Source organism: Mauremys mutica, chromosome 3 (assembly GCF_020497125.1).
Source record: "Mauremys mutica isolate MM-2020 ecotype Southern chromosome 3, ASM2049712v1, whole genome shotgun sequence".
In the NCBI taxonomy this organism is placed as follows: domain Eukaryota; kingdom Metazoa; phylum Chordata; order Testudines; family Geoemydidae; genus Mauremys; species Mauremys mutica.
Window position 1 is genome coordinate 20,553,048 of NC_059074.1, and position 25,558 is coordinate 20,578,605.

General features: G+C 42.3%; 1 protein-coding gene across 2 annotated transcripts in view; it reads right to left on the minus strand.

Moving 5' to 3' along the window:
• Positions 1-25,558, minus strand: part of KLHL29 (kelch like family member 29) — a 544,343-nt gene that overhangs the window by 409,037 nt on the left and 109,748 nt on the right. The window contains exon 3 of one of the 2 annotated variants that reach the window (XM_045008742.1): positions 22,206-22,275. The exons of the other annotated variant lie outside the window; for it this stretch is intronic. Coding sequence (XP_044864677.1) covers positions 22,206-22,241 — 36 coding nt within the window. The 5' untranslated portion in view covers positions 22,242-22,275. The remainder of the gene's footprint in view (positions 1-22,205; positions 22,276-25,558) is intronic. 2 annotated transcript variants of the gene reach the window in all.

Consider the following 25,558-nt stretch of genomic DNA (forward strand, 5'->3'; position numbering starts at 1 on the left):
ACTGATTCTGGCCACCCTCCAGCTCACAACCCACTCTGCCTTAATAATTAGAAATAAAACAATCCCAGAACAATTCACACTCAAATAGGGTATTCTGTTTTCAGGGTCTGCTTGTTTGTGTCGCAACAGAATGTATCATCCGGTTTTTGTGGAGCTGCTGGCCAGCTGAGCAGGTGGAACTGATAGGAAGCTGGGTGAAGTCCCACTAGATGGTCCTGAGATCTGTCTCACAATATTATAACCATCTTACTCTCCATGAAGCCTCCCAGTGAAAAAACACTAGAGCCTAACACTACCCTGCACACACATGCAGACCAACCTCATGTAGAATCAGACTCTGGGCACAGATACAAATAGTAAGTTTACAGGCTACACAGCTGAATTGCTACCATATGGCTACCGATCCAGACTGCAGGGTGGTCTGTCTCACTTAGTGCAGAGCAGAGATTATTCCTTTGCTCTCACTCCACTAACCCATGCTGCCTCTCATGTTACTAGCTACCCCTGAGCTGGCCTGAGGTCAGAGGTCACGCTGGCTGCTCAGCGGAGAAGCTGGTTCAATTCCACACAATATAAATGCAGGGAGCAAGTGTAACCCACACACCTCCTGGGTGTGGTGTTGTCATAAACAGATAGTTAAGGGTTAATGTCTCTTTTACCTGTAAAGGGTTAACAAGCTCAGTAAACCTGACGGACACCTGACCAGAGGACCAATCAAGGGACAAGATAATTTCAAATCTCTGTGGAGGGAAGTCTTTGTTTGTGTTCTTTGTTTTGGGGGCTGTTCTCTCTTGGGATTAAGAGAGGCCAGACATACATCCAAGCTCTCCAAGCTTCCTGAAATATTCTCTTCTGTTCAATATAGTGAGTATTAGAAAAGGCGGATTAGTCTTTTTGATTAATTTCTGTATTTGCAAATGTGTGTTTTGCTGGAGAAATATTTTATTTTTGTTTGCTGTTGTTTGTGCTTATACTAGAAGAGGGGGGGTGGAGTCCCTCTAGTTTTTATAAGCTGTATACCCTGTACGCATTTCCATCCTGATTTTACAGAGATAGTTTTTTACTTTTTCTTTCTTTAATTAAAAGCTTTTCTTTTTAAGAACCTGTTTGATTTTTCCCTTGTTTGAGACCCCAGGGGATTAGTCTGACTCACCAGGGATAGGTGGGGGGAAAGAAAGGAGGGTGGGGAGGTGAATCCTTCTTTGTTTTAGATTCAAGGAGTTTGAATCAAAGTAGTTTTCCCTGACGACCAAGGGAGGGAAAGTCTGGGAGGGGGAATGGTTTATTTCCCTTTGTGTTAAGATCCCAGGAGTTTGGATCTGGCTTTCCCCTGGGAAAGGTTTGGGGGAACAGAGACTGTGCCAGACACTAAAACCTGGCTGGTGGCAGTGGTACCAAATCTAAGCTAGGATTTAAGCTTAGAAGGATCCATGCAGGTCCCCATCTTTTGGACGCTAAAGTTCAAAGTGGGGAATAAACCTATGACAGGTGTTCTGTCCCATCTAGTGGCACCAAGATCACTTAGAGACAGCAAGAGAAAGAGATTAATGAATCTGCTCTTCAGCTTTAGCTAACAGCCAGTTGGCTTTTAGCTCATGTGGTAGAGCAGTGTGGGCAACCTTTGGCCAGCGGGCCGCATGCGGCCCATCAGGGTAATCCACTGGCAGGCTGCGAGACATTTTGTGGACACTGACCGTCCACAAGCACCGGCTCCTGCAGCCCCAGTGTCTGCAGTTCTCTGTTCCCGGTCAACGTGAGCTGTGGGAAGCGGCAGCCAGCACGTCCCTGTGGCCCCTTCGTCTGCAGGCGCCGCTTCCTACAGCTTCCATTCATAGAATCATAGATTATTCGGGTTGGAAGTATCAGAGGGGTAGCCGTGTTAGTCTGGTTCTGTAGAAGCAGCAAAGAATCCTGTGGCACCTTATAGACTAACAGACGTTTTGCAGCATGAGCTTTCGTGGGTGAATACCCACTTCTTCGGATGCAAGTAGTGGAAATTTCCAGGGGCAGGTATATATAAGCAAGCAAGAAGCAAGCTAGAGATAACGAGGTTAGATCAATCAGGGAGGATGAGGCCCTGTTCTAGCAGTTGAGGTGTGAAAACCAAGGGAGGAGAAACTGGTTCTGTAATTGGCAAGCCATTCACAGTCTTTGTTTAATCCTGAGCTGATGGTGTCAAATTTGCAGATGAACTGGAACTCAGCAGTTTCTCTTTGAAGTCTGGTCCTAAAGTTTTTTTGCTGCAGGATGGCCACCTTAAGATCTGCCACCTCCTCTGCCCCGCAACTCCACATTAGGAGAGGTCCGTTGTCACAGGTCGGCACTGCTAGCAGGGCAGGCAAGCCAGCAGAGATCAAGAGTGCTAATAGAAAATGTAGCATGTCTACATTTTTTGAAAGTGAACCTGCCAAGTTTTAATTACATACACCTGCTGGAGACATAGCGTCGCTATCTAATAAATCAGACCATGGTTAAAATATGTTACCGTGTGTGTCAGGGGTTAGTTGCTTGTATTCTCTCCTCTGTCTCTGTCCCATGTGGCGCCCAGCCTAACTCGGCACTTTGCCGCAACAATTTGATAGGGTGCAGGATAGAGTAAAAGGACTGGTACTCTACTGCTGTCCCCTTCTTGTTATATCAGGAAGAACCAAAAGTTTGTGTGCAGAACTATATCAAGACATGTTAACAATCCCAAATGCAGATGATTCATTACAAGAACTTTATGAACACTGGCATGGAAATGGTTCCACATAGAACCCAAAATAGACCTATGGGTGAGAAAAGTGCATCCGGTTAGGTTAGCATATGCAAGCAGGGTTATCATTGTCTGGGACAGTCAACAAAAATACCCCTATTGCAAAACTTCTTTTCTTCCTCCCATGCTTTTATTTAGGGAGGGAAGAGGGAACTCCCATCAGAACCCTTCATTAACCACATTTTTCAAATATGTCATTAGGTACATTACACATCGATTTACAGTATAATCCAACAGTCGTTAAGGCAACTGGTTACGAATCTAAGGCATATTTATGTTGTAAATATTTTTACAAGCTGGCAATTCTGCTGGATCCCCTCCGCCCGCCTTCTCCCTTGTGCACTCTAGAGAAACTGCTATCAAAGTCCCTAGTGATCATTTCCTGGCTATGTCTGAAAGACTGGAATGCATCCAGACCTTCCTTGACTTTTTTACTACCTTTTATATATATACCTTTGATAATTTCCCCTTCCCTGACATTCTTGGCTTCCATGACTCTCCTATCTTGGTTCTCCTCCTATCTCCCAAGCTGCTCTGTCAGTCTCTCCTCAAAGCAGAGATGAAAGGAAGAGGTCACCCTAGGACAGAATGTAGAGGAAAAAGAGGAGGTGGTGAAGAACACTGAGGGACTCCAATAGATGGTGATTGGAAGAGCAGAAATTGCTGCCAAAGCAGATGTAGAACATGTGGCTGGAGAGACTGGAGGATAATCAAGAGAGGACGGAGCTGCAGAACCAAGGGCAGACAAGATGTCAAGGAGGAAGGAGAGATTAACAGTATCAGAAACAGCATAAAAGTAAAAGGAGATGGAATTCAGGCCTCCAGACTTAGTTTAGAGAAGACCACTGGAACTTTGGTGAGAGCAGTTCACAAGGGGTAGAGAGGGGAAATGCCAGACTGGGGCAGAACTAGCAGTGAATCTGCAGAGAAGAAGTTTATGTGGTTGTTGTTGACAACGTGCTAGACGTGTTTATAAGTGAAGGGGACAAAAGGAGAAAGGACAGCAGTAAGAGACACAAAGAAGAAACGGTCAGCTTTTCCAAGGATACCAAGGTATGTTTGTACACAGAGAAACAAAAGGTTCAGCGTGAGGAAGTAGAAAGGGTAGCAGGACAAAGGAGGAGGAGCTAGGGACAAGCAGCCAGATAGAGGAGTTGGAAGAAGAGAGTCGTTGGAAGCCCTCAAGTTCGGTGGCTGAGAAAAATGAAAGGAGAGGAAGTTGGAAGAGGAGCATGGCAGTAGAGGGGAGTAAATGGGACAGAAGAATATCATTTGAGATCCTGTCAATCTTCTCCTTTAAGATGTTGGCAAGATCCTGGATATGAGAGAGATGATGTAAGGGGAATAAGGTCTTGAGAAGGTAGTTGAAGGTGATGAACAGGTTATGGGGACGATAGGCATTGAACTCAACGAGGGAGAAGCAGAGTTGCTTTGTGAGTGAGGGGGCAGAGATGAAAGAAGAAAACAGGCATATAATGGAGGAAATCTACAGGGGTCACAGGATTCCTCTTGTGGCATTTGGTTGTACGGTAGTAGGAACAGAAAAAATAGGCAAGACGGATTAGCCAAGGCCAGGGTTTTGTGGGATGACAGTGCAGTGAGAGAAAAGGGAAGAAAAGTCAATTGTGAAGGAGAAAAATGGGGTTCACAGAGGACAGGAATGGAACATGAGTAGCAGAGAACTCAGAGATGCTGATTCATACGATTAGAAGCTACAGAGGAGGTAGGAAGAAAGTTTAGGTGCTGGACGGAAATAGGACAGTGATCAGAAAGAGGGAATTCTGTGATAAAGAAAATAAGAGAAGGAGCAGTGCTGGTGGAATGAGGGTCAACAAGTGGCCATTTTCATGCATGACAGAACTGATTCAGGGTCAAAGGTCAGTTGAGATGTAAGGGACAGAATGTAGGAGGCTAAATGGTGAGAAGGTATGCTAGTGTGAAACTTAATGTCATAGAGGATGAGTGGAAGAATCCGAGGCAAAGAAAGACGAAGAGCGATGCATCATAGATTAGAAAGGAAGCAGGAGGGAAGAAGTGCCAGTAGACAACTGCTGCATGGAAGAGAGAGGGAAGAGGAGTCGGACATAGTAGTGCTCAAAGAGGAGGAATGAGCCTGTGGGGGAGGGTGGGAGCATCTGGCCAGAACAACAGTAAGATTCTCTGAATTTTAGAAAGAGACAGACACTGGCACAAATCCCAGCCTGTGCTAGAGACATTTCATCATTGTGAAGGAGAGAATTTCCTCTAACAATGGGTATTGCTTCCCTCCACTCCTAAATAATACAGAACACAAACGCTCAAAACAGGATTTAAACATAGCCAATAAAAGGTGTTTGTGACAGACTGATAACATCCTGAACAAACCTTATAGAATTAAGATTAACTTAATTCAATGAAGTTTAACCTTACCTAATTAGAGTTAATACCTTTGGGGTAACATTGTATTAAAAATGCAATTGTGTATATGTTATTGTGGCATTGCATGTACCTTTTCTAGCAGGAGGGGAATGTTAATCTATTTCCAACTTTATCAGCCCTTTGAAGCCACCCTGTGGAGAGATGCTCACATACTAGTTCAGACTGGATTCTCCAGAGACCAGCTGACAAAGGAAGGATTTTTGGATAAATAACTTGTTTTTAAACTGGCTCAGGATCTTCTTCCTGATCCAGCAAACGGATAGGATCCCTGGTCTGGAGAGAGCTCCAATCCTTAGGAAGAATTGAAAGGCCTGGGCCTACTGAGGCCCCATAAGACTGTGTGCTTGTTTTGAGATGAAGCTGCGGTGAACTTATAACCACAAGGAATCCCTGTGTGTGAGGATGTGAAGGACTGCTCCTGCCAGAATCCATGTTAGGGGTGGGGTGAACCCTGATAAACTTATTAGCATGCACTGGGTTCTTGTATTGTTTTAATATGTTTTCTCTGTAGTGCCTTTTTACCTTAAGAATAAAATGGGTTTGTATAGAAAGAGCTGTGTGGTACTTATTACTGTTGACAATTGCTCTGTTATCAACCTCTGAAGAGAAAGCAAGCAGGGGTGTTTGAGCAGCTTGTCTCTGCTGGGAATAACACAGTGAAGGCAGGGAACTATGAAGCCTGGAAATAACCTGGTCAGAAGGGCCAGAGGAGGGTCTCCACCCAAAAAGGTAACAGCTGGGGTGCTGGAAACCTGACAGTGGGTGCCCTTGCTGGACTACTGAGGGGAAATACAAGGTGCAGTTGCCCTGAACAATGACAGTGTTAATAGTTACAAAATTAAATGTCCTTAAATTGATGAAACACTGTACACTATATATTGTGTGTTTATCCTATATTTGATAACCTCTAAGAACATATCCTATATTTGATAACCTTTTTAAAAGGACTACAGTCATTCAAATGGCTCTTTCAAAATCAGTGTAGGGCACATGTTTCCTGAGGGCTTTAATTATGATGGCTCTAGACTGCATTAAACTCACATTTTCCCAATACCCCATAAACTGCAGCTTGAGAAGCTTATGGAATTGACCAGGACCTAGATCCTGTCCCTGCTAACGTTGGCGTTTTACATGCAGTGGCTATAGCAGTAGTATGAAACTGAGAGCAATTGTGACTGCAATTCAGTTCAGACAAGAGCAAAATCTAAATCCATTCTCTCCTTCAGCTTCCAGTACAACATAAAAATGCTATAAAAATGGGAAAGGAAAGAACCAGGACAGCAGATGAGAAATGGAGAGGATGTGTGGCAACAAATAGGTCAGACAGATGGAGCATTCCCACCCCAAGACTAACGTTTTTTTGAACAAGAATATTTTCTGATTAATATGTCATCAAAAAGTATGATCTATGGAAGAGGAGGAGTCATCCCACTACCTCTCATAGCTCTTCCTTTCCACCTAAGTCCTAATTAGTAAATTTAAAGCCCTGATACTCTATATAACATGTTCAACAAAAACAAAAGTTATACAAAAAGTGCATCCCAAGGTATCTGCTAGCCTTCTCTTGCGCAGAGGGATTGAGGCTAAGGTTCCGAGCCACAACCTCTGGCTCCTGCATTGTGTTTCCTTGTTACACTGCTCTGCTCTGGTAGAAGCTGAGTATAATGGACTAAAATCCTAATCTGTAAAAGCACTCTGTGCCAGCGCTTCAGAGATCACGATTTTAGTCAATTTCACCTTGCTGCTTCTAGTGCACACAGCAGAGCAGCATATCAGGGAAGAACACAATAAAAAACCCCACAATATGCAAAGAGAGAGACAGATACAAACAGAGAGTTGAGAGGAGGCAGGAGGGAGGTAACATAATATGAAGGAAAAGGGTATAGAACAGGATTGTGAATGAATAGGAATCCTGGCCTATTCCCTCCTTAATAGCATAATATCTATAGCCAGTTAAGGTGGCAATTTTGCAACAGAAAAGCTTCAAAAACAAACTCTAACAAGAAGCTGCTGAACTTGAATTAATATGCAAACTAGATACCATTAACTTAGGTTTGAACAGAGACTGGGAATGGCTCAGTCATTACACTAATTGAATCTATTTCCCCAGGTTAAAGTATCCTCATACCTTCATGTCAACTGTCCGAAATGGGGCATCTTGATTATCACTTCAAAAGTTTTTCTCCCCTGCTGATAATAGCTTCTCTTCATTAATTAGCCTCTTACAGTTGGTATGGGTACTTCCACCTTTTCATGTTCTCTGTATGTATAAATATCTTCTTACTGTGTGTTCCATTCTATGCATCCAATGAAGTGGGCTGTAGCCCACGAAAGCTTATGCTCAAATAAATGTGTTAGTCTCTAAGGTGCCACAAGTACTCCTGTTCTTTTTGCTGATACAGACTAACACGGCTGCTACTCTGAAATAAACCCATAGTTTTCTCAGAGTTTGAGTGACCCAGAAAATGTTTTTAATTATTTGGATTAAAAAATAGTATCCTGACTACACCCTGGGTGTGTTACAGATAATCTATTACAATTTTCTGAAGAGGGTCCCCCCACCCTTTTTTCCTTAACATTAAAAAAATCAAAATTATACTGTCAAGGCTGGAAGAACTGAAATTTCATCTACCAGCTCGGTTTTTATTTGAATGCACATTTTACTGTCCCACACACAAGAGACTGGTGTAACATAAAGAAAGGTGCTCTGGAGGATCAATCACTAGGCAGTTGGTTTTTTTTAATTCAAGGCACAATGGTCTCTATTTAAAAAAAAAAAACCAAACCAATGTGGACCAGCAATAACTGCCCAGGAACTGCAATAACTCAGACTTTACTGCATGTTAACTATTAGCACCTGTGTGCTGCTGCCCATGGGGCAAAGATGGATTTTTTCCAATCATTAAGAGAGCAGTATGATTGTAACTAGTACCTAGATTGTAAATAATTTTTTAATAGGTACATTTGGCTCATCAACTTTGACAAAGTCTCTGTACCAGAGTGATATTTTCTAAATTTTGGATCTCAAAAGGGTTATCTCCACTGCCAAAAATCTACTTTAAGTCCCTTTACAGGCTAAGAATATGCTTACATAGGATTAGTATTATATACTGGTAATGCTCTTAGAAGTGAAAGCTGATTGAACTTTGTCCCTTGGGAGAGTTTAGACAGGACATCAGCAGTCCAGTGGACTGCTAACCTAGAACACTTTGGCAGTCACAGTCATGATTCTGCCATTGGCCAGCAGACTAACAGTAGTGATGCAACTTAATCTCATGGATAGAAGTCAGGAGATACAGGCTTCATTGCCAGTCTCTACTACTAGCTCATTCTGGTTGTGGGCAGTTAACTCAGCTATTAAACAGGGAAGAAACTCCTGATCCATCTTTGTAAATGGCTTTTGGAAACCGTGGCTGAAAGTAGGGTGACCAGATAGCAAGTGTGAAAAATTGGGACACTTTTTTTTCTCAAGGGGGGGGTAATAGTTGCCTATATAAGACAAAGCCTGTAATATCTGGAGGTCTGGTCACCCTAGCTGAAAGGCACTGTGCAAGTACTACTATTATTTGACATGTTGCCTGTGCATTTTGGTTAAACCAAATGGGAAATTGTATTACATATACACTCTTGAACTGCCTAATGGATTATCTGGCCAATGGAAGATAATTGGCCGATGGAAAATATCTTCCAATCTGTTCAAGTATTTTTGGAATCAAGAATGGTCTAGATGGGTTTAGATGAAAATCATATGACCTTATGGGCCTACAGGAAAGAATCAGCACAGGATAAATCTAAAATTGCATCATATTTAGAGAAGAAGGACATTTTCCAGAAGGACTTTAATGCATGCTGTGAATTCCACTTTTTGGGGGGAGGGAGAGGGAGAGTTGAGAAACACTGTAGGAAACAAAAGTTATGGGAGAGATGAACCAAAGCTAAGTAAATAAAAATACTTTTCACCGACTCCCTTGGGAACTGAAAGGTGGTCCTGATAACAACGGGAGTGAGAAATTAAAAGAATGTGATGGGGAGAAACTGTACAGAAAAAATGGAGACAGATTTCCATTGCCATTTATCCCGGCCACAGTGTTCACTCTCAGCCCTTGAGAGGTGAGGGGTAGGCGCAGGAGCTGTCCCAGGACCTAAATGTAACAGAATTAGTCCTTCCATGCTCTCCCACACTTTCTGGAGTGGGAGTGGGGAAAAAGGAGACGAAGCAACTTCCTGCAGTCCTGAAAGAGTTGCAGCTTGCTTACTTCCTTGTGCTGTTCCAGTTGTGCTGCCTGGCAAATTGGGACAGAAGGGAGGACAGAAAGAGGAAAAAGGTAGACAAGGCCTTGATTCTCGCCTTCGCCATCCACTAGTTCACACAGACAGCATCCAAAGGGCATAGGCTGCACTCTTCACCAGCCCGGAGGATAGGGGTCTTAGCCAAGCAGTGTGGTGGAATGGGCCTTACTCCCCCTCTGTGGGGAAGTAGGACAAGGGCACAAATTAGCTTAAAAACAACTATGCAAGGTCATACTGGAACTCAGTATCCAGCTCAGGAGTGGTACCCATGTCTTACTAGTGCTGTGTTTCAGCCACTCGACTGCTGACTAGTACCTGTGGGTTTATCCTGTTTTCGGACACTATAGGAATAGCATGTCAGGAGCATTTATGGAAGTAGTATTGTCATAAGGTCCCTATCAGGTCTTTTCCCTCCTCTAACCCAACATGGGAACAGCTCCCTTATTCACCAGTCTGAAGAGAATAGCCCACTCTATCCCATGAGCCCCAAACCCACATTCTCACATAAGACAGTTTCAGGTTCTCAAACTCACATTCTGAGGCAATTTAGATTAGGACCTGTTCTCTGGTCACTCCCCTAAAACTGGGAAGCCTTCAACACCCTAATCCTAGGTCAGGAGAGGGGAAGAAGCAGCAGAGAAATTTGATCCATCCTAGCCTCAGAGCTCTCGGCCCTAAGAAAACTCTAACTGGGAAAAAAAAGGAAGCTTGTTAACAAGTATTGACTGGTTTCCACTCTCCTTCTCCAAGACCTTTTCCTAATCCTCAGTGACACAGTGGCCTATCCTCATTGTTACCTTTGCAGCAAAAGCCTTGGGATGAAGAAGTACAAGCGAGGCCCAAAGCCACTGGATTCAGGCCTGATCAGTCACTGTTTATAACATTCCACTACAATATTATAGATGTAAGACAAGAGTTGCTATATTGAACCAGGTTTAGCTTCTATTTACAGAGCCCTTTTTATTAGGAGCATACTGCTCTTCCAGTACCTTAACAACTGCCACCTAGATGCTCATTTTCTCTTTGTACGTGGCCTAACACTTCAGAACATGTAAAAAATCACACATAAAAGTTATCGTATCCTAACAATCAGGAAACAAGAGTCTTTTAAAGGTTTGAATTCAACCACTAATGGATTTCTTCCTAAGTTAGGAAACATTTCTATATTGCTGATTTACTGCAGGTGCAGTAACGGAATTTGTACTTACACACACCAGCTGCAAGCAAATCAAGAAAAAAAGCTTCATAAAGACACAGAGGACTTGATGTCATTTGGGCTGAGACAGAATTTCCACACAGAAGTGAACAAAACAAATGAGAATTTATAATTTTCTCTGTCACAGCTCATAACTTTTAAAGGTTGGAATGTCACAGCCACACTGGAGTAGAATTTTATGTGTTTACATGGAGTGGAAATAAGGTATCTCTGAAAATAGTTTTTAGAACCTTTTTAGGCATCAGAATAACACAAATGTAACTCTTTTGCCAAGGGTATTGACCAATTGTGTCATCAAATAGGTAACTCCCCAACAAGCTTTTATTTTATTTATGTATTTATTTATTTATTTGGGGAGAGATCAATGCTTTTCACTTTCTCTTTCCTCCATGGAGACTATTCATAAGCAACAGATATTTTTCCCTTTTTAAAACCCCAATATGTTTTGTTTTTGTACAATTTCACTTCTGCAAGAGAACAACAACGGAGTCAGGCACATTCTAAAACAAGAAGCCACAGTGACTTTATCCAGGAAATATGAGGTGGCCGAGATCCAACATGGCGGGTGTTCAAGATGAAAGAAAAGGGTGGGAATGGATTCACAAGTTAATTGTCAATTATAGAAGACTGCTGGCATGGATTTTGGATGCATGCACAGGAGAATTTACCTGAGAATCCTACTTGATTGAGCCGTATACAATGCAGAAGCAATTACTGTACATCTTTAAAGGAATTATGTATCACCAAAGAAGGGACAGCAGCATAATTGGACCAATAAGAGGAGTTAGTTGAAAGAAGCAAGGAAGCACAATTGCTGATACAAGAGAACAAACACAAAGGTACCTAACTGACTGCGATCACACAGGAGAGGAACAATAGAAAGGATGTACAAGCCCCTGCTGCATGTCTGATTGAAGGGCCACCTCTACAGAGGCGAGCACAGGGAATGAATTGCTAATTCAATCTTTTGGCTGTGTTCAAAGGCTGCCAAAAGGGTGTTAATTGTCATATTCACTTCTGTGATGTGGTCATGCCAACAATTCATTTCCTGTACCAGAAGTCACAAGAAACAGTTGACAGATGGCAAGGACTTCAGGTCTCCACTGACCTAGGCTGGCTTTGACAAGTGACCTGGAAGTGATGTAGTCAATCTCTTATTTTCATTTCCCCTGTGCCATGCTGTGCTAACATTGGAGTCTCTTCTTCTTTAGGCTAGATCTACCTCAATTGTTGTGCTTTTTATGCAAAGCCTGTGAGCAAACAGGAATGAACTGTTTCTTGGCTTGTGTGACTAAAAGAATGAAACAGCAAATTCACTTTTTAGCATACATCTTCCCACGTGATTACAATGAATAAGACCAGAGCTCAAATCTCAGACTTGGTCTTTGGCTCCTAATGCCATACCACAACAGTGTGGGAAGAATGAAAGATCCATGCCAGTGCAGCTGCTGTTCCTGCCGTATTTTTGAGGAAAGGGAGACAAGCTTCTGCCCAGTGCTTTGAGAGTGATATCATCATCTGAGCAAGCCAGGAACAGAGGGAACACACGAGAAACTAAAAAAGAACACTCCTCCTTAACAACGTAAATAGTCATGCATGGCTTTTGCAGACAAAGTCCCTTGCCCTGGATTGTTCACAATCTACAGGGCCACAGGAGTTTGAGCTTGGTTTAAAGATGTAAAGGAAAAATGAGCCAGTGGTTTTGGTGCTAGCCTGGACTTGGGAAATATGGGTTCAAACCTTGCTCTGCCAAAGGCTTCCCAAGTGACCTTGACCAAGCCACTTAAGGGCATGTCTACCTTTCGATATGGGGTGTAATTCCCAGCTCCAGGAGACATATTCATGGGGGTGAGGGGCTAGCCACCCCAAGGACATGCCTAGGGTCTTTGATGTGTATGTACTTTGGGTGGCTAGCCACTCGCACTGCTACAGCTACACTATTTTTTGAAAACTAGCATGCATGTCTCCTCAAATTGGAAATTACGCCCCAGCCCAAAATGTAAACATACCTGTAGGCCTGGTATACACTAAAAAGCTTGGTCGACCCAGCTATGTTGCATAGGGGTGTGAAAAATCCACACCCCCAAATGATATAGCTAAGCTGACCTAACCCCTGGCGTAGACAATGCTAGGTCGACAGAAGAATGCTTCCTTTGACCTAGCTACTGTCTGTCAGGAAGGTGAATTAACCACAGTGATGATAGAACCCTTCTCTTTGCTGTAGCGAGTGTCTACAATGAAGCGCTCCAATGGTGCAGCTGCAGAGTTTCAAGTGTAGACAAGCCCTAAGTCTCTCTGGTTCAGATCCACAAAGGGATTTAGGTGCTACAATGCTGAGCATTTCAACAGCTAACTTCTGGCACCTAGCAAATCACAGGAGTCTGCTGAGATCCACAAAGTCTGAGTTAGGTGTCTATGATTCCTCTACAATGCATGGGGAGAGACAGAATGGGATCCAAAAAAAGCCACCACACATGGTTACCTAAGACAGCCAATAAGAGAGACAAATGAGAGCAGTGTGTCTTAAACCCCATTCCTCTCACGGAAATAGGCACCTAAGTCCAGTTTGCAAGGAGGTGCCTATCTCTGGTTAATGATTCACAACCAGGAACCCCACTCTTGGTGTTAGGCAGCTTACGTGCCTATGTGATTTCTTGTAAGAATGAGTTAGGCACTTGCTCACTCCATACAAAGTGGGGTGGGAGGAGTAGAGTGGCTCACTGGAGCAGGAGGGCAGGACCCTGAATTTGCCACCTCCCAGGTGTGGGCCCAAACCACCAGACTAGAATCATTCTATCTGGCCCAATGAGTTTTTTAAATTATTTATTCAGAGTAGAACAGGAGAGACTGAGGGAGCCCTACATCAGAATATCTGAAAACTCTGCGGTTACAGCACTTGGTGACCCCTGTTCAAATACTTTCTCCCACCTCAGGCTTTTTTTTTTTAAACACGTTCTATGGTCTGTGTTATACAGGAGGTCAGACTAAATAATCACAATGGTCCCTTCTGGCCCTGGAATCTATGAATGATCTGCCCAGGAGAGAGTTAACACTGTCTTGGGGGTTTTACCTCCTCTATTTGTCATTACTGCCTGTTGCTGAGCTGGTGGCAGGCTGCTATATAATACAATGCCATCTCTCTTTTTTCTAAGACTCAGGCAGAGTTTTTCCTCCTTTTTTTTTAAAGTTGTGTATGATTCCTGATGATTTGAGGAAAACTTTCTCGTGGTTCCTTGTATTTTGGATGTTGGAGGAGAAAGTACTTCTATCTCAACCTCTCTGTCACACTGCAAAAGTCACTCCTCCCTGGGTTTACGCTGCTTTTGTGCCTCCCAATTTCCAATGCTAGTTCATGGTCACCAATTCTGTATTTGGTCAGAGTCTGCCATAATTCTGCACACTTCACTGTGGTGAGATATCTGCTAGTGTGATAGTTCTGTGCATGAATCTGGAGCATTACATTCATTTCAGAAAACTGAGAATGAAGAACATGTATCTAAAAAGCAGGCTGGTGCTAAAACCAATTGGAAAGAGGGATTAACTCATCTTTTCTGATACTGCATTATTATCATATCCATTTTACAGATGGGAAATAAGGATGCTTGGCCCCTAAGGAAAATAAAGCCACTCCTTTAATTCTCTAGCTTTAGATACCCATGTTTGGAAAAACCCAAGGCCACAGAGGAAGTTGCTCTCACCCAAACTGAATTAAGGCATCAGGAATTCATGAATGCCTTTCTCTATCCAACACAATCCAGCTTCTTAAAGCTAGGTCATGCCTCTCTATTTACACTATTGCCAAGCTGATCAGTGATGTGTGGGCTTTAACTGGTAGCTGGCTAGCAGCTGGCAGATGCAGTCACACAAACTCTATGATCTCAGAAAACAGACGAAGTTTTAAAAAGCAGGCACCAATAAAAATGCACAGGAATGCTCCTAGGGCCCCAAGAGGTCTATCTGACCATATTATGAATAACAACCTTCTTTAAAGTGCTCATGCAGCACAAAGCTGTGGCAGGCATGGTTACTAACACAGGAAAATGTTGGCTTAATACTGCTTGGGCACTCTGTATCTCCAAAGCATTAATCAATTATCTCCCTTTTATAGCTGAGGAAACAAAGGCACAGAAAGATTAAATAACTTGTCAAAGGGATTGTGGACAATGAGTGGCAGAACCTGCCAGAAAAACAAAGGGCTTGGCTACACTTACAAATTTGCAGCGCTGCAGCAGGGTGTGAAAACACACCCTCTCCAGCGCTGCAAATTGCGGCGCTGCAAAGCGCCAGTGTGGTCAAAGCCCCAGCGCTGGGAGCGCGGCTCCCAGCGCTGTCCGTTATTCCCCACAGGGAGGTGGAGTACGGACAGCGCTGGGAGACCTTTCTCCCAGCGCTGGTGCTTTGACTACACTTAGCGCTTCAAAGCGCTACTGCGGCAGCGCTTTGAAGTGCTAAGTGTAGCCACAGCCCTAAAATGACCTGACTCCTAATCTAATGCTAATTCCTCAGACTATCTAGGGTGAAATCCCAGCCATTGCCCTCAATGGGTCCAGGATTTCACCCATAGTCTCCCCAACACACTTTACAGTAAACAAGGAGTGCTGTAATCTGCTGGCACATCTTCAGCAAGCTCAGAAACTGTTATTTTTAACCCTCTGCATGATCTGTAGTAACATCTCCCCTAGGTCTAATACATGACCCATCTGTATAGGTCTCCATTTTCTGTCACTGTTTGTTCTGTTTTCTCTTTTAGTAACTGTGACGCTCTGTGCCTCGGGGGAAAACCTACCACCCTCATGTTCACCCTTGTAAAATGACTGTATGGTATCCAATGCAAAGTTTGTCATGTTGGGTGTCTTCAGAAGGCTCATGATGCACTGAGCATTGTTGTTACAGTAATGTTATAGGTTATAATTTCATGTATTGAGTTATGAGGCTGAAAATGTGTCCTCATGGCTTAAACTAAGCCCAGGCAAAAACTCTCCAAAGCACAGAGGCAGTTCACATCTCATCAGGGCAGGTATGGGACAAACCCAGCCCAGCCTCACAGGAATAAAGGATGCTCGGCTAGGTAGCAACGAAAGGATCTGTTGAACTCTTGAGTGAGTCACCCCCCTTCCTTTGGCCAGTTTGGGACTGCGATGAGGTAATGCTCACCTGACTCTGAAACGGGGGGGAGGCAAAGCCAAGAGGGAAGAAAGAACATGATAAAAGGGAGAAACTTTGCCATGCTTTCTCTCTCTCTCTCTCTCTTCTATCTACAGACACCACCAAATGACTGAAGCGCTGATCAAAGGGGAGAGGCTGGCTGAAGAGCAACCAGCCAGCCTGTGGTGAGAAGCATTTAAGTTTGTAAGGACACTGAAAGTGTTAAAATCAGTTTAGAATGCATTTTGTTTTTATTTCATTTGACCAAATCTGACTTATGTTTTGACTTATAATCACTTAAATTCTATCTTTGTAATTAATAAATCTGTGTGTTTATTCTACCTGAAGCAGTGCGTTTAGTTTAAAGCATGTCAGAGACTCCCCTTGGGATAACAAGCCTGGTACATATCTATTTCTTTGTTAAACTGATGAACTTATATAAACTTGCAGCATCCAGTGGGCATAACTGGACACTGCAAGACGGAGGTTCCTAGGGTTGTGTCTGGGACCAGAGATATTGGCTAGTGTCATTCAGTTGCACAATCCAAAGAGCAGATTCCATGCCAGAGGCTGTGCGTGAACAGCCTGGGAGTGGGGGTTCTCACAGCACAGCAGGGTAAGGCTGGCTCCCAGAGTCAAGGATTGGAGTGACCTAGCAGATCACTGGCCCAGATAACACCAGAGGGGAATGTCACAGTAACCATAACAGTTATCTATTTCACTCACCCTGTCTCAACCCTTTTCTAAACTTCCCTTCATCCATGAGTCTTTGATATATTCCCTTCCTTTCCTGATCTGAAGACCGGTAAGCACAGCAGGTGAAGAGTGTTAGCTCTACTTCTGCTGCTAATTGGCCTCACAGGCTCATTCAGACAGTGCTGGCAAATGGCATACTAAGTTAATCAGAAACTTGGATTCATAAGAGAATGTTCACACTTACGGAGGCTGAGCAGAGATTTGCATGTGAGCCTTTAAAATGAAGCACTTACCAAAATGAGAATGGCCTCCTCTAATTATCCTAGGTACTTCTACAGCTCCTATTACTGTATTATCTGAGCACATCACAATCTTTAATGAGAGAATAAATACAAATACTCTTTCGTGATAGGGAAGTCCTATTATTCCCACTTAACAGATGGGGAACTAAGGCATAGAGGCCCAGCTCCACTAAGGCACTCAGGCTCCTAAAGGTATGTCTACACTGCAATTACACACCCGCAGCTGGCCTGTGCTAGCTGACTTGGGCTCGTGGGGCTCAGGCTCAGGGCCTGTTTAATTGTGGTGCAGATGTTTGGGCTTGGGCTGGAGCTTGAGCTCTGGGAGACTTGAGCCTGGGCTCCAGACGAAGCCTGAACCGCTACACTGCAATTAAACAGACCCTTAGACTAAACTCCATGAATCCGAGTCATCTAGCACAGGTCAGTCACAGGTGTCTAACTGCAGTGTAGACATACCCGAACTCTGAATTGTAGGCTCCATTACAATCCACAAAACTCCCGCCTAACCCTGTAGGTGCCTAAACTCAGTCAGCTCCTAAGTTTTCAGACAAAATTCCCTAGGTGCCTAAGTTACTGCTTCTGGGCATATGCACTGCTGCCTCCCTCTAGGCATCCAGTTGCCTATCTCCCAAAGCCCCAGAGCGATCCACGAACCGGGGGAAGATAAGTATGATGGACAGGCGAACACCTACCTCCAACAAATACCTGAGTGGTCTGTCACTTTTTCTCTCCGCTGCAACGCTTACAGAGCTTGTCATGCTGTAAAAGTATCACTGAATTGAATCTTCTCTAGTTTAGTAGATGGCGTCAGCATATTATGTATGGATCATAGTCCATTTTTTTGGTCAGACGAGACGCAGCTCCAATATCAAAAACATAACCAGATGACTAATGTTCCTTGTTTAGTTAAAGAGTTCCAAAGAATTTCCTTTTATTCTCCTTAACATCTCTAATATATCTAGTTTCATTCATTACAATGTTTTCTCTATTTATTTAATGCAGCTCATGTTACTAAAGAACAGCTCCCCCTGCTCCGACTATAGGGATTCTTTGGAAAACTGGCTGCACAGTCCTATCATTCAGTTAATTGATTTAACTAACTTTTTCTACATTCGTATTCTATGACATATCAAATGTTTGAGGTTGGGTTTTGGAGAACCTGCTTTCTCTCTGTATACTAAAGCAACCACAAGAATCCAATGTTTACACTAGGATAAAATGCCTGGAGTTAAGAGGAATACAAGAGTACAAGAGGTACAGTATTCTTTCATAAGGGCAACTTCAAGACTTTGGTTTAAAAGCATAAAAATCCCTCTGTGTTGCTCATTATGTTTGCTAAGTAGTCTTTAAAAAAATAACAGTTCTTGGGCCTGCCTATACTGTGTGTATTTGTACAGATATAGCTATACTGATGCAGAGACACGGTGTAAATGCACTCTTAGTGTAGCCAGTGGAGTGAATCCACACTGAGGGTTTGCTCATGTATCATTACGCTGGTGTAGCTACACCGATGGAAATATCCACAGAGCACTCATTCCTTAGCTGGTTCAAAATCTTGGATCATAACCTTTTGTGGTGAGTAACACACTGGTTACCAACTCCTGATATTTACAAAAGTTCCTAGTGTGGGTGGGTTAATGACAATTTACAGCTTTTTCCATTAGCCTGGGAAGTAACAACTCATCTATGAAGAATCTTTTGGGTGAAACTCTCATATTCTCCTACTCCCGTTGTTTTGGCCTAGAAAGTAAAAACATGAGTTAATGAGGGAGATAGTGAACAGCAGTGGGGTGTTGTCTTCCAATTTTAGCTGGTTATTCAAAAGCCATGATTTTTTTATTTTTATTTTTTTTAAAGGAGCATAGGCAGTGAAGTTTTATTAATGATGAATGTTTGTGAAGGATCATACACTTCTCTAACTCACAGGACTGTAAGGAGGATTAGTTTAGAACGCTTTGAATGTGTAAAGTGCTATATTATTTGACAGTCCAAGGTGTAAATAATATATGAATATTCCTTGACCTTCAGAGGAAAGAAAAAGTTAGTTTATTACAAACAAACTATGCATGTAAATCAGCAATAAAAGCCGCTAAGTCAAGAGTACACTGATGATACAGAGAATTATAACCGAGCTGCCTCTCTCCTTTCACAACTTCCAATTTTACAAAATTTGAGTTTTGTGCTCTTCATTCAACATGTGAAACAATAGCATGGGCTTTAAACAGAAGTGACAGAATAGGAAAAATGAACTGTGCGGTCCAGGTACAGCCTTTAATGGGAAAAAACCTCAATCACAATATATTCCAAATGATTAATTCAGTTCAGATGTTCATTGACACTTCTCGGAACCTACTTTATAACTTTAATTGATGATCACTAGCACAATAAGCGCCTAACATTTGACTTTTCACATATGCTTCAAAACAACAAAAGTATGAGAGAACTGTCTGTAGAAAGAGTAGGTCTGAGTTCACTCACTAAAGATCCCCCCCTTGGTTATCCAAGGAAAGAAAAACAAATTTGTTCTGAGAAATGTAAAAAAAGTGGAAAATTTGATGTGAAACTACTCAGATTAAAAACAGGCAATTTTATTTTATGCCTCTATGAAGCTCTCCAATTCCACTCAGTGTAATTACAGATGCCTCACTACTTACAAATCGCCTCACACACTGCATAAAGGAATACAATTTTTGGCTGTCCAAATTACAAGAGACCGTAATGCACAAAGGCAATAAACACAGGTCTTCCAGCAATCAGATAACACTTATCGCAAACAATGGCTTTTGCTATTTATTATATTTGAAACAGGTTCAGCTACTAAGTCTTAAAAGATTTGGTTATTCTTGTTTTTTTGTGGAGTTTCCAGCAGTTGGCTGCGGCAAGATAAAGTGTTTAACCAGAAGAGTTTCAGAAATCGGGCCAATTTTGCATTAAACACATAATATAAATGGCCACGCACTAATGCCGAGCTTTGAAGAGAGAAATGTTCAGCTTGTGGAATTCCTTGTCCGACTCCCCACAACCTCTACAGGTTTACAACCTCTAACACCCTTTGCTTCCTCTTTTTGCCAATTTTTCTTGAACACTAAATACCATAGCATCCATATCCTCCCCAGTGCACAGCATGAACACCAAGATGGGTTGCACTGATACCAATGTTTGTCACGCGTCATTGCTCAGAGCTGGTTTCAGACCTTGCCACCAGTTATAACGAAGACTGTGGACAGAACTGTGGAGCATGCCAGGGCAGAAGTGGTTGACTTTAATGAGTTGCTAGGCCAACATCACTTCCGGCCTCACACCCAGAAAGGACAGACAAGTTCTCACACGGTATACTGCAAAAGAATTCACAGAACGTGCTACAGACCATAGGATCTGCCCCTAGACGTCAGTGCTACATGAGAGTCAGTGTGGTGCCAGTGTGGACACGGGGCATTGCAGCAACTTGAGTGTTAATTTGCAACATGGCCACGCTAGCTTATGCTAGGGTAATACAAGAGAAATGACTTGAGTGTGGATCACTCAAGTTAACTGAAGTGAAGATGAATCCAGAGTGCACCTTAGAGACTGGGAGGGGAGAAGCAGTCAGTACCCTTCAGAGTCAGGAACCACATAGCAACAGATCCATGACCCTTGTCCCACACCTGCCCTCCTAGCTCTAGGATCTCCTGTGGATTAGGGCTCCATAGCACACAGGAGGCGAATAATCTCTGCACACGCTCTGCAAATCCATAACAGTTCCGCAGCAAAAAATAATAATAATAAAAAAAATACCCTTCTCCTCAGTCACAGAGAGACAAGAGGGCCTCCTCAGTGACCCATGGTTAGTTCCCATGAAATTAGTGACAGTTTTACTATTATATCAGTGACCTAAGATTTAGTCATAATGAAGTTGCAGCAGACCTGATACGGATATATCTATAGATCTATATCTCCTATCAGGTCTGCTGATTATATAAATAAATAAATAAAACAGAGAGAGAGAAAGAGAGAGAAAACAATCTGGTAAAGTGATATTTTTCTACCTACAGCTCTTTGATTTTAAATATCTTTAGCAGTTATATTTTTTTCAGAAAAAAGGAAAACTTGAAGAACATATTGTAGATTGGCAAAAAAAAACAAACAGGTTAATGGAATGTTAAGATTCAGAATTTAAATGCACTTGTCAGGAAACACAAAATTGTAATTCCCATAACAATTGTAATGAACCCTTTGCGCATATGCAGAATTTTATACTGCTGTATATGGTGAGAAATTTATGCCTTCATATATATGCGTTATGACAGAATTACAGTTACATTGGGAACCATAACTTTGAATTTCCTGCCTTTTGTATATTAAATTCACAACCGTAATGTTGCATTAACAGTTTTTTACACTGAATTCCCCTGGTTTAAAATAAAGGAGGTAAGACAGCAAGTGATCAGACACTGAAATAACTGCACTTGAGTTCTGCTGTGTTTCTATGTACAATTTTACTAACATTGGTTATTTGTCTGATTCTTACACTTACCTTTATTTTTAGCAATACACATATGTTTATTTCAATCTTTATTTGTATGTAACATGCTCAGACCCAGCAGTACCTATAAATGGAAACTGACACATTACAAATTTAAAGAGAGAATGAGTCAATAAACCAGTGGTTAGGGCACCCACATAGGAAGTGGGAGACCCAGTCTCCCCTCCCCTGCTTCCCCCTGTCATTTAGCGGCTCTTCTATTTTGTGCTTAAACAAGGTCCCGTAGACAGCTGAGGAACCATGCTAACCATTACCACATTGACACACTGTTGTTTCAAGCAGGGTTCTAGCACTGTTTCCTTACTAAACTGGACGGAGGTATTATTGGCTGAGAGCCACATTAGAACAGGGTTATAAAGTCACACTATAGGCTATCTATGGTCCCATCTAGGGTACTGAATGCTACAGTATAGGATGGCCCAATTTACAACATGAGAGTTCCCGACACGTTTAAACATCTGCCAGAAAGAACGATGTTTTAAACTATCCTACTGTAACAAGGTCTTGCAACATGGTAGCTTTCTATTGCTTAGACATAAGGGGGGTATTCTTAGTATGGTTTGGCTAGTAGCCTTTAAATACCCATGTCAGAGTTGATCAGGGAAACCATACTCAAATCCTATTAGCAACACATATGTTTAAACTACTTTCATTAACAGAAAAAGGAAGATATATACTGTGTAAGTATTTTTATAACGCTTTTTGTTGTGTTATGAAGGCCCTTCTTTAAGGCTGCTATTAGACGCTTACAGTTACATTAACAGTAACTAAACACGATTAGAATTTAGTAAAGCTAAGGAAACAATCTCGTTAAACAAAATCTACTAAATAAAAGCAAAATGTGCTAAAACCAAACCAAACCTCTAGTCTGATCTGCTCTCCATGCCACACATCCATATAGAATCAGCAGTCCCCAGACAGGACAGAATTCCTTGAAGTAAAAAGACAGACCATTACTATCTATTCAAACGAGAGACTTCAGCTACAATGGTCCACACACTAACATATCAGAAGAAAGACTCCACAGTTCAGTTCTGTGGCAGTCTAGCTGAGTAAATGAGTGGTGACATTTATGGAAGGTTTTTTCCCCCCCAGTCTGTTTAGATTTATACAATTGTAGGTCACAATATTTAACCAACCCAACAATGGAAGTCTAGACATTAATACAGTGTGCATCACTGCATTGTCTGGTTTTGTATGGCACTATATACAAATGTTAACTAAAATAATCACTGAGTGTAATCTGTGCACAGAATTTTTCAACTAAAGTTGCAACTACAAACAACTGTATCAGTAGATGAAGTTCCCAATATGATAGTATGGCCTCAACTTTCCTGTCCAAAATTAGAATAAATGCATTAAAGACAGTTTTTATCTGTTCAGTGTAAGGCTTTCTGCCTCTCTTTATGCAGTTTTATCTGTAATTATAGTTTCCACAAGCAGAGATGTTTTCCTTATGCCCAACAATCCACAGTGACGTTTAAAGTGATAAATACACTGTCACATGTGGTGCTCTGTCTAGTATGACAGTTTTTTCTTAACCCAGAATAGGAGTCAGAGACAGAAAGAGAAAAATTGCCTCCAATCATATTGTTACACTGTGCACAGTTTATGGCTGGCATGCATCCAGCTTGTGGTTGTGATAAGAAATGTGTAATCCTATTATGCAGAGAAGAGTCAGAACGTAGAAATAGATCTCGGAAATGGGTACCTCTCCTGTAAGATTACTCCTTTTCACCATAATAGTTCTGCAAGTAGGTCTAGACAGTAAGGCTTTGCTATTTTCCCCGCTGTTAGGTGACAGCCAGCTGTCAGAATAATTCACCACACATGAGCTGGTATTTTTGCAGCAGACAAAATGCAGTACAGTTACTTACAAGTGCAATGTTAATTAAAACAATAACTACAAGCCATAGTAGAGTGGTCTGAGACGAGTGTATTGGCTGCAATAAGCCAGGTTTGGGAATGAGATATCTGGCAGTTTTACCACCTTGCAATGCGAGGTCATCAGATCTCACAAGCTAGGCAGGGTTGAGCTGGGCTAGTTCTTTAAAAACACAAGAGCTTAATTGTGCCCTTAAGTGCTACAGGAGTTCATCCTGGTGGCTTTCTGGATTGCATTCTTCCTTTTGAGGCAATGCTGAACCAGTTTCAGGAGCCGTTGAAAGCATAGTCTTTGCACATCAGATGTAAAACCAAGGTTCTGTACAGATATCCCCTGGCATGTCTGTAAGATTAGGGGTGCCACACCTGATTTTGCAGGGTAAATTAAGAACTCTGGATAATTCCATTCTGCTTAACAATTTCTTCTTCACCTTTTTCCTCACTTCCTGAAACAAACTGATGTATAGCATCACCGTGGCTCTGATTCAAGAAACCACTTACACACATCCTTAACTTTATGCACATGTTTAACTCCTATTGACTTCAATAGCATAAATTGACTCTGTTCAGCCAAGTGCCCTCCTGGAAGAGGATGCATTCCTAATTCAGGGTCTACGTGCTGATAAATTGCTGCATTCCACACCACAAGAGACTGTACTTTAATTGTGAGTGATATGATTCGGGGGAATCTGTGTACAGCTTATGGATTCTCGTTGATACTGTGGACTCTCTCTGTCTGTGTCAGATGGCAAACTCCATTTTGAATGTGGAGCTGATTTGCCTTTTCTGCTGTCTTTTGTCTCCACATTAAGCTAAAACCTACCGGAGGTTAAAGGAGAAATTTCTGCACCTAACACAGTGCTAACAATGGAGGGTTGTTAATTTTTGACAACTGTCCATTCAAATGAGACATCCTTAGGCAAAGAGACGGCTGCCACCAACAGCACAAGCAATTCTCAAGTCTGGACTCACCTGACAAGGCTGATGAGAGGGTCACCTGACAAAGGGGACAGGAGGTTATAAAGGAGAAGATCTCTCACTTGCATTCTGGAGACAGAACAGAAGGCACTGACTGCAGGGGTCTGAGATGAGAGTCCACAGACACATGCATGGACACACACCCAGAGAGACACACCTGTATGCACTCTAACTCACACCATGACTTGGAGGAGAAGTAAAGAGCTGCAGAAACCTTTGCAAAGCCTGTCTGTGTATTGTGTACTACACCTACCATGTACGCCTGAAGACGTGACCTGTACACCCACAGTGCCCACAGCATTAGAGCTCTGGAAGAAGGTGTGCTGAAGCTCTAGGCAACTTTGGGGGAGTCAGCAGTAGTTTCAGAGTGTAGGCAGGTGGAATGCCAGGTCTCAGTCTTCATAAAGGGATGCTAAACAGAAGATCTGCACCCTGAGAATGTGTTTAGAAACCCAAAGCCAGACACAGCACCTGGGATCTGCTCATATTCAGGAAGTTTAAAACACACGTGGCCTAGTGAGGAGGGTCCCAAACACAGCTGGTGAGTGTCCAGCTGGAGCAGCTCTTCTAGGGCTGTGTGACACCTGTATTTTAGTGGGAAGTGACGTGACATCACTATCAATGGAATGTTGAGAGCCTTAGACCGTAGACAGAGAGTCCTTTAAGTTCCTCAGATGAAAGGGACTAAAAAGGGTAAAATATCCAAGCCACCAATGCTCAGACAAGGGTCACCGATGTGTCACATTGGAGTGAAAGACAACAAATGAGGGCAAATGCTTTTATGAGGATACTTTCTTCTAGCCCATCTCTAGGAGCAGAATTCACAGGTAGGAGGTTTGATATTTCAGGGATGGGATGGGAATCAGAGGAGAGGAATAAAAAGAGATACCTTACGCAGTTCTGGAATGAAGAGGATCTGTAATTTTAAAATAATCAACGCATGCGCCCGCACACACGCGCACACACACACACAATTTTTATAAATATTAGAATTGGAAAAGATACAGAGAAGGGCAACAACAATAATAATATATATATATGTATTTTTTTTGAGATGGGGTGACCAGACCTGCATGTACTATTCAAGGTGTGGACATACCATGGATTGATATAGTGGCATTATGATATTTACTGTCTTATCTACCCCTTTCCCAATGGTTCTTAACATTGTTAGCTTTTTTGACTGCCACTGTATGCTGAGCAGATGTTTTCAGAGAACCATCCATAATGACTCCTAAATCTCTTTATTGAGTGGTAACAACTGGATTATTATTTCCAAAGTGCATTACTTTACACTTATCAACATTGAATTTCATCTGCCATTTTGTTGTACAGTCAGGTGAGATCCCTCT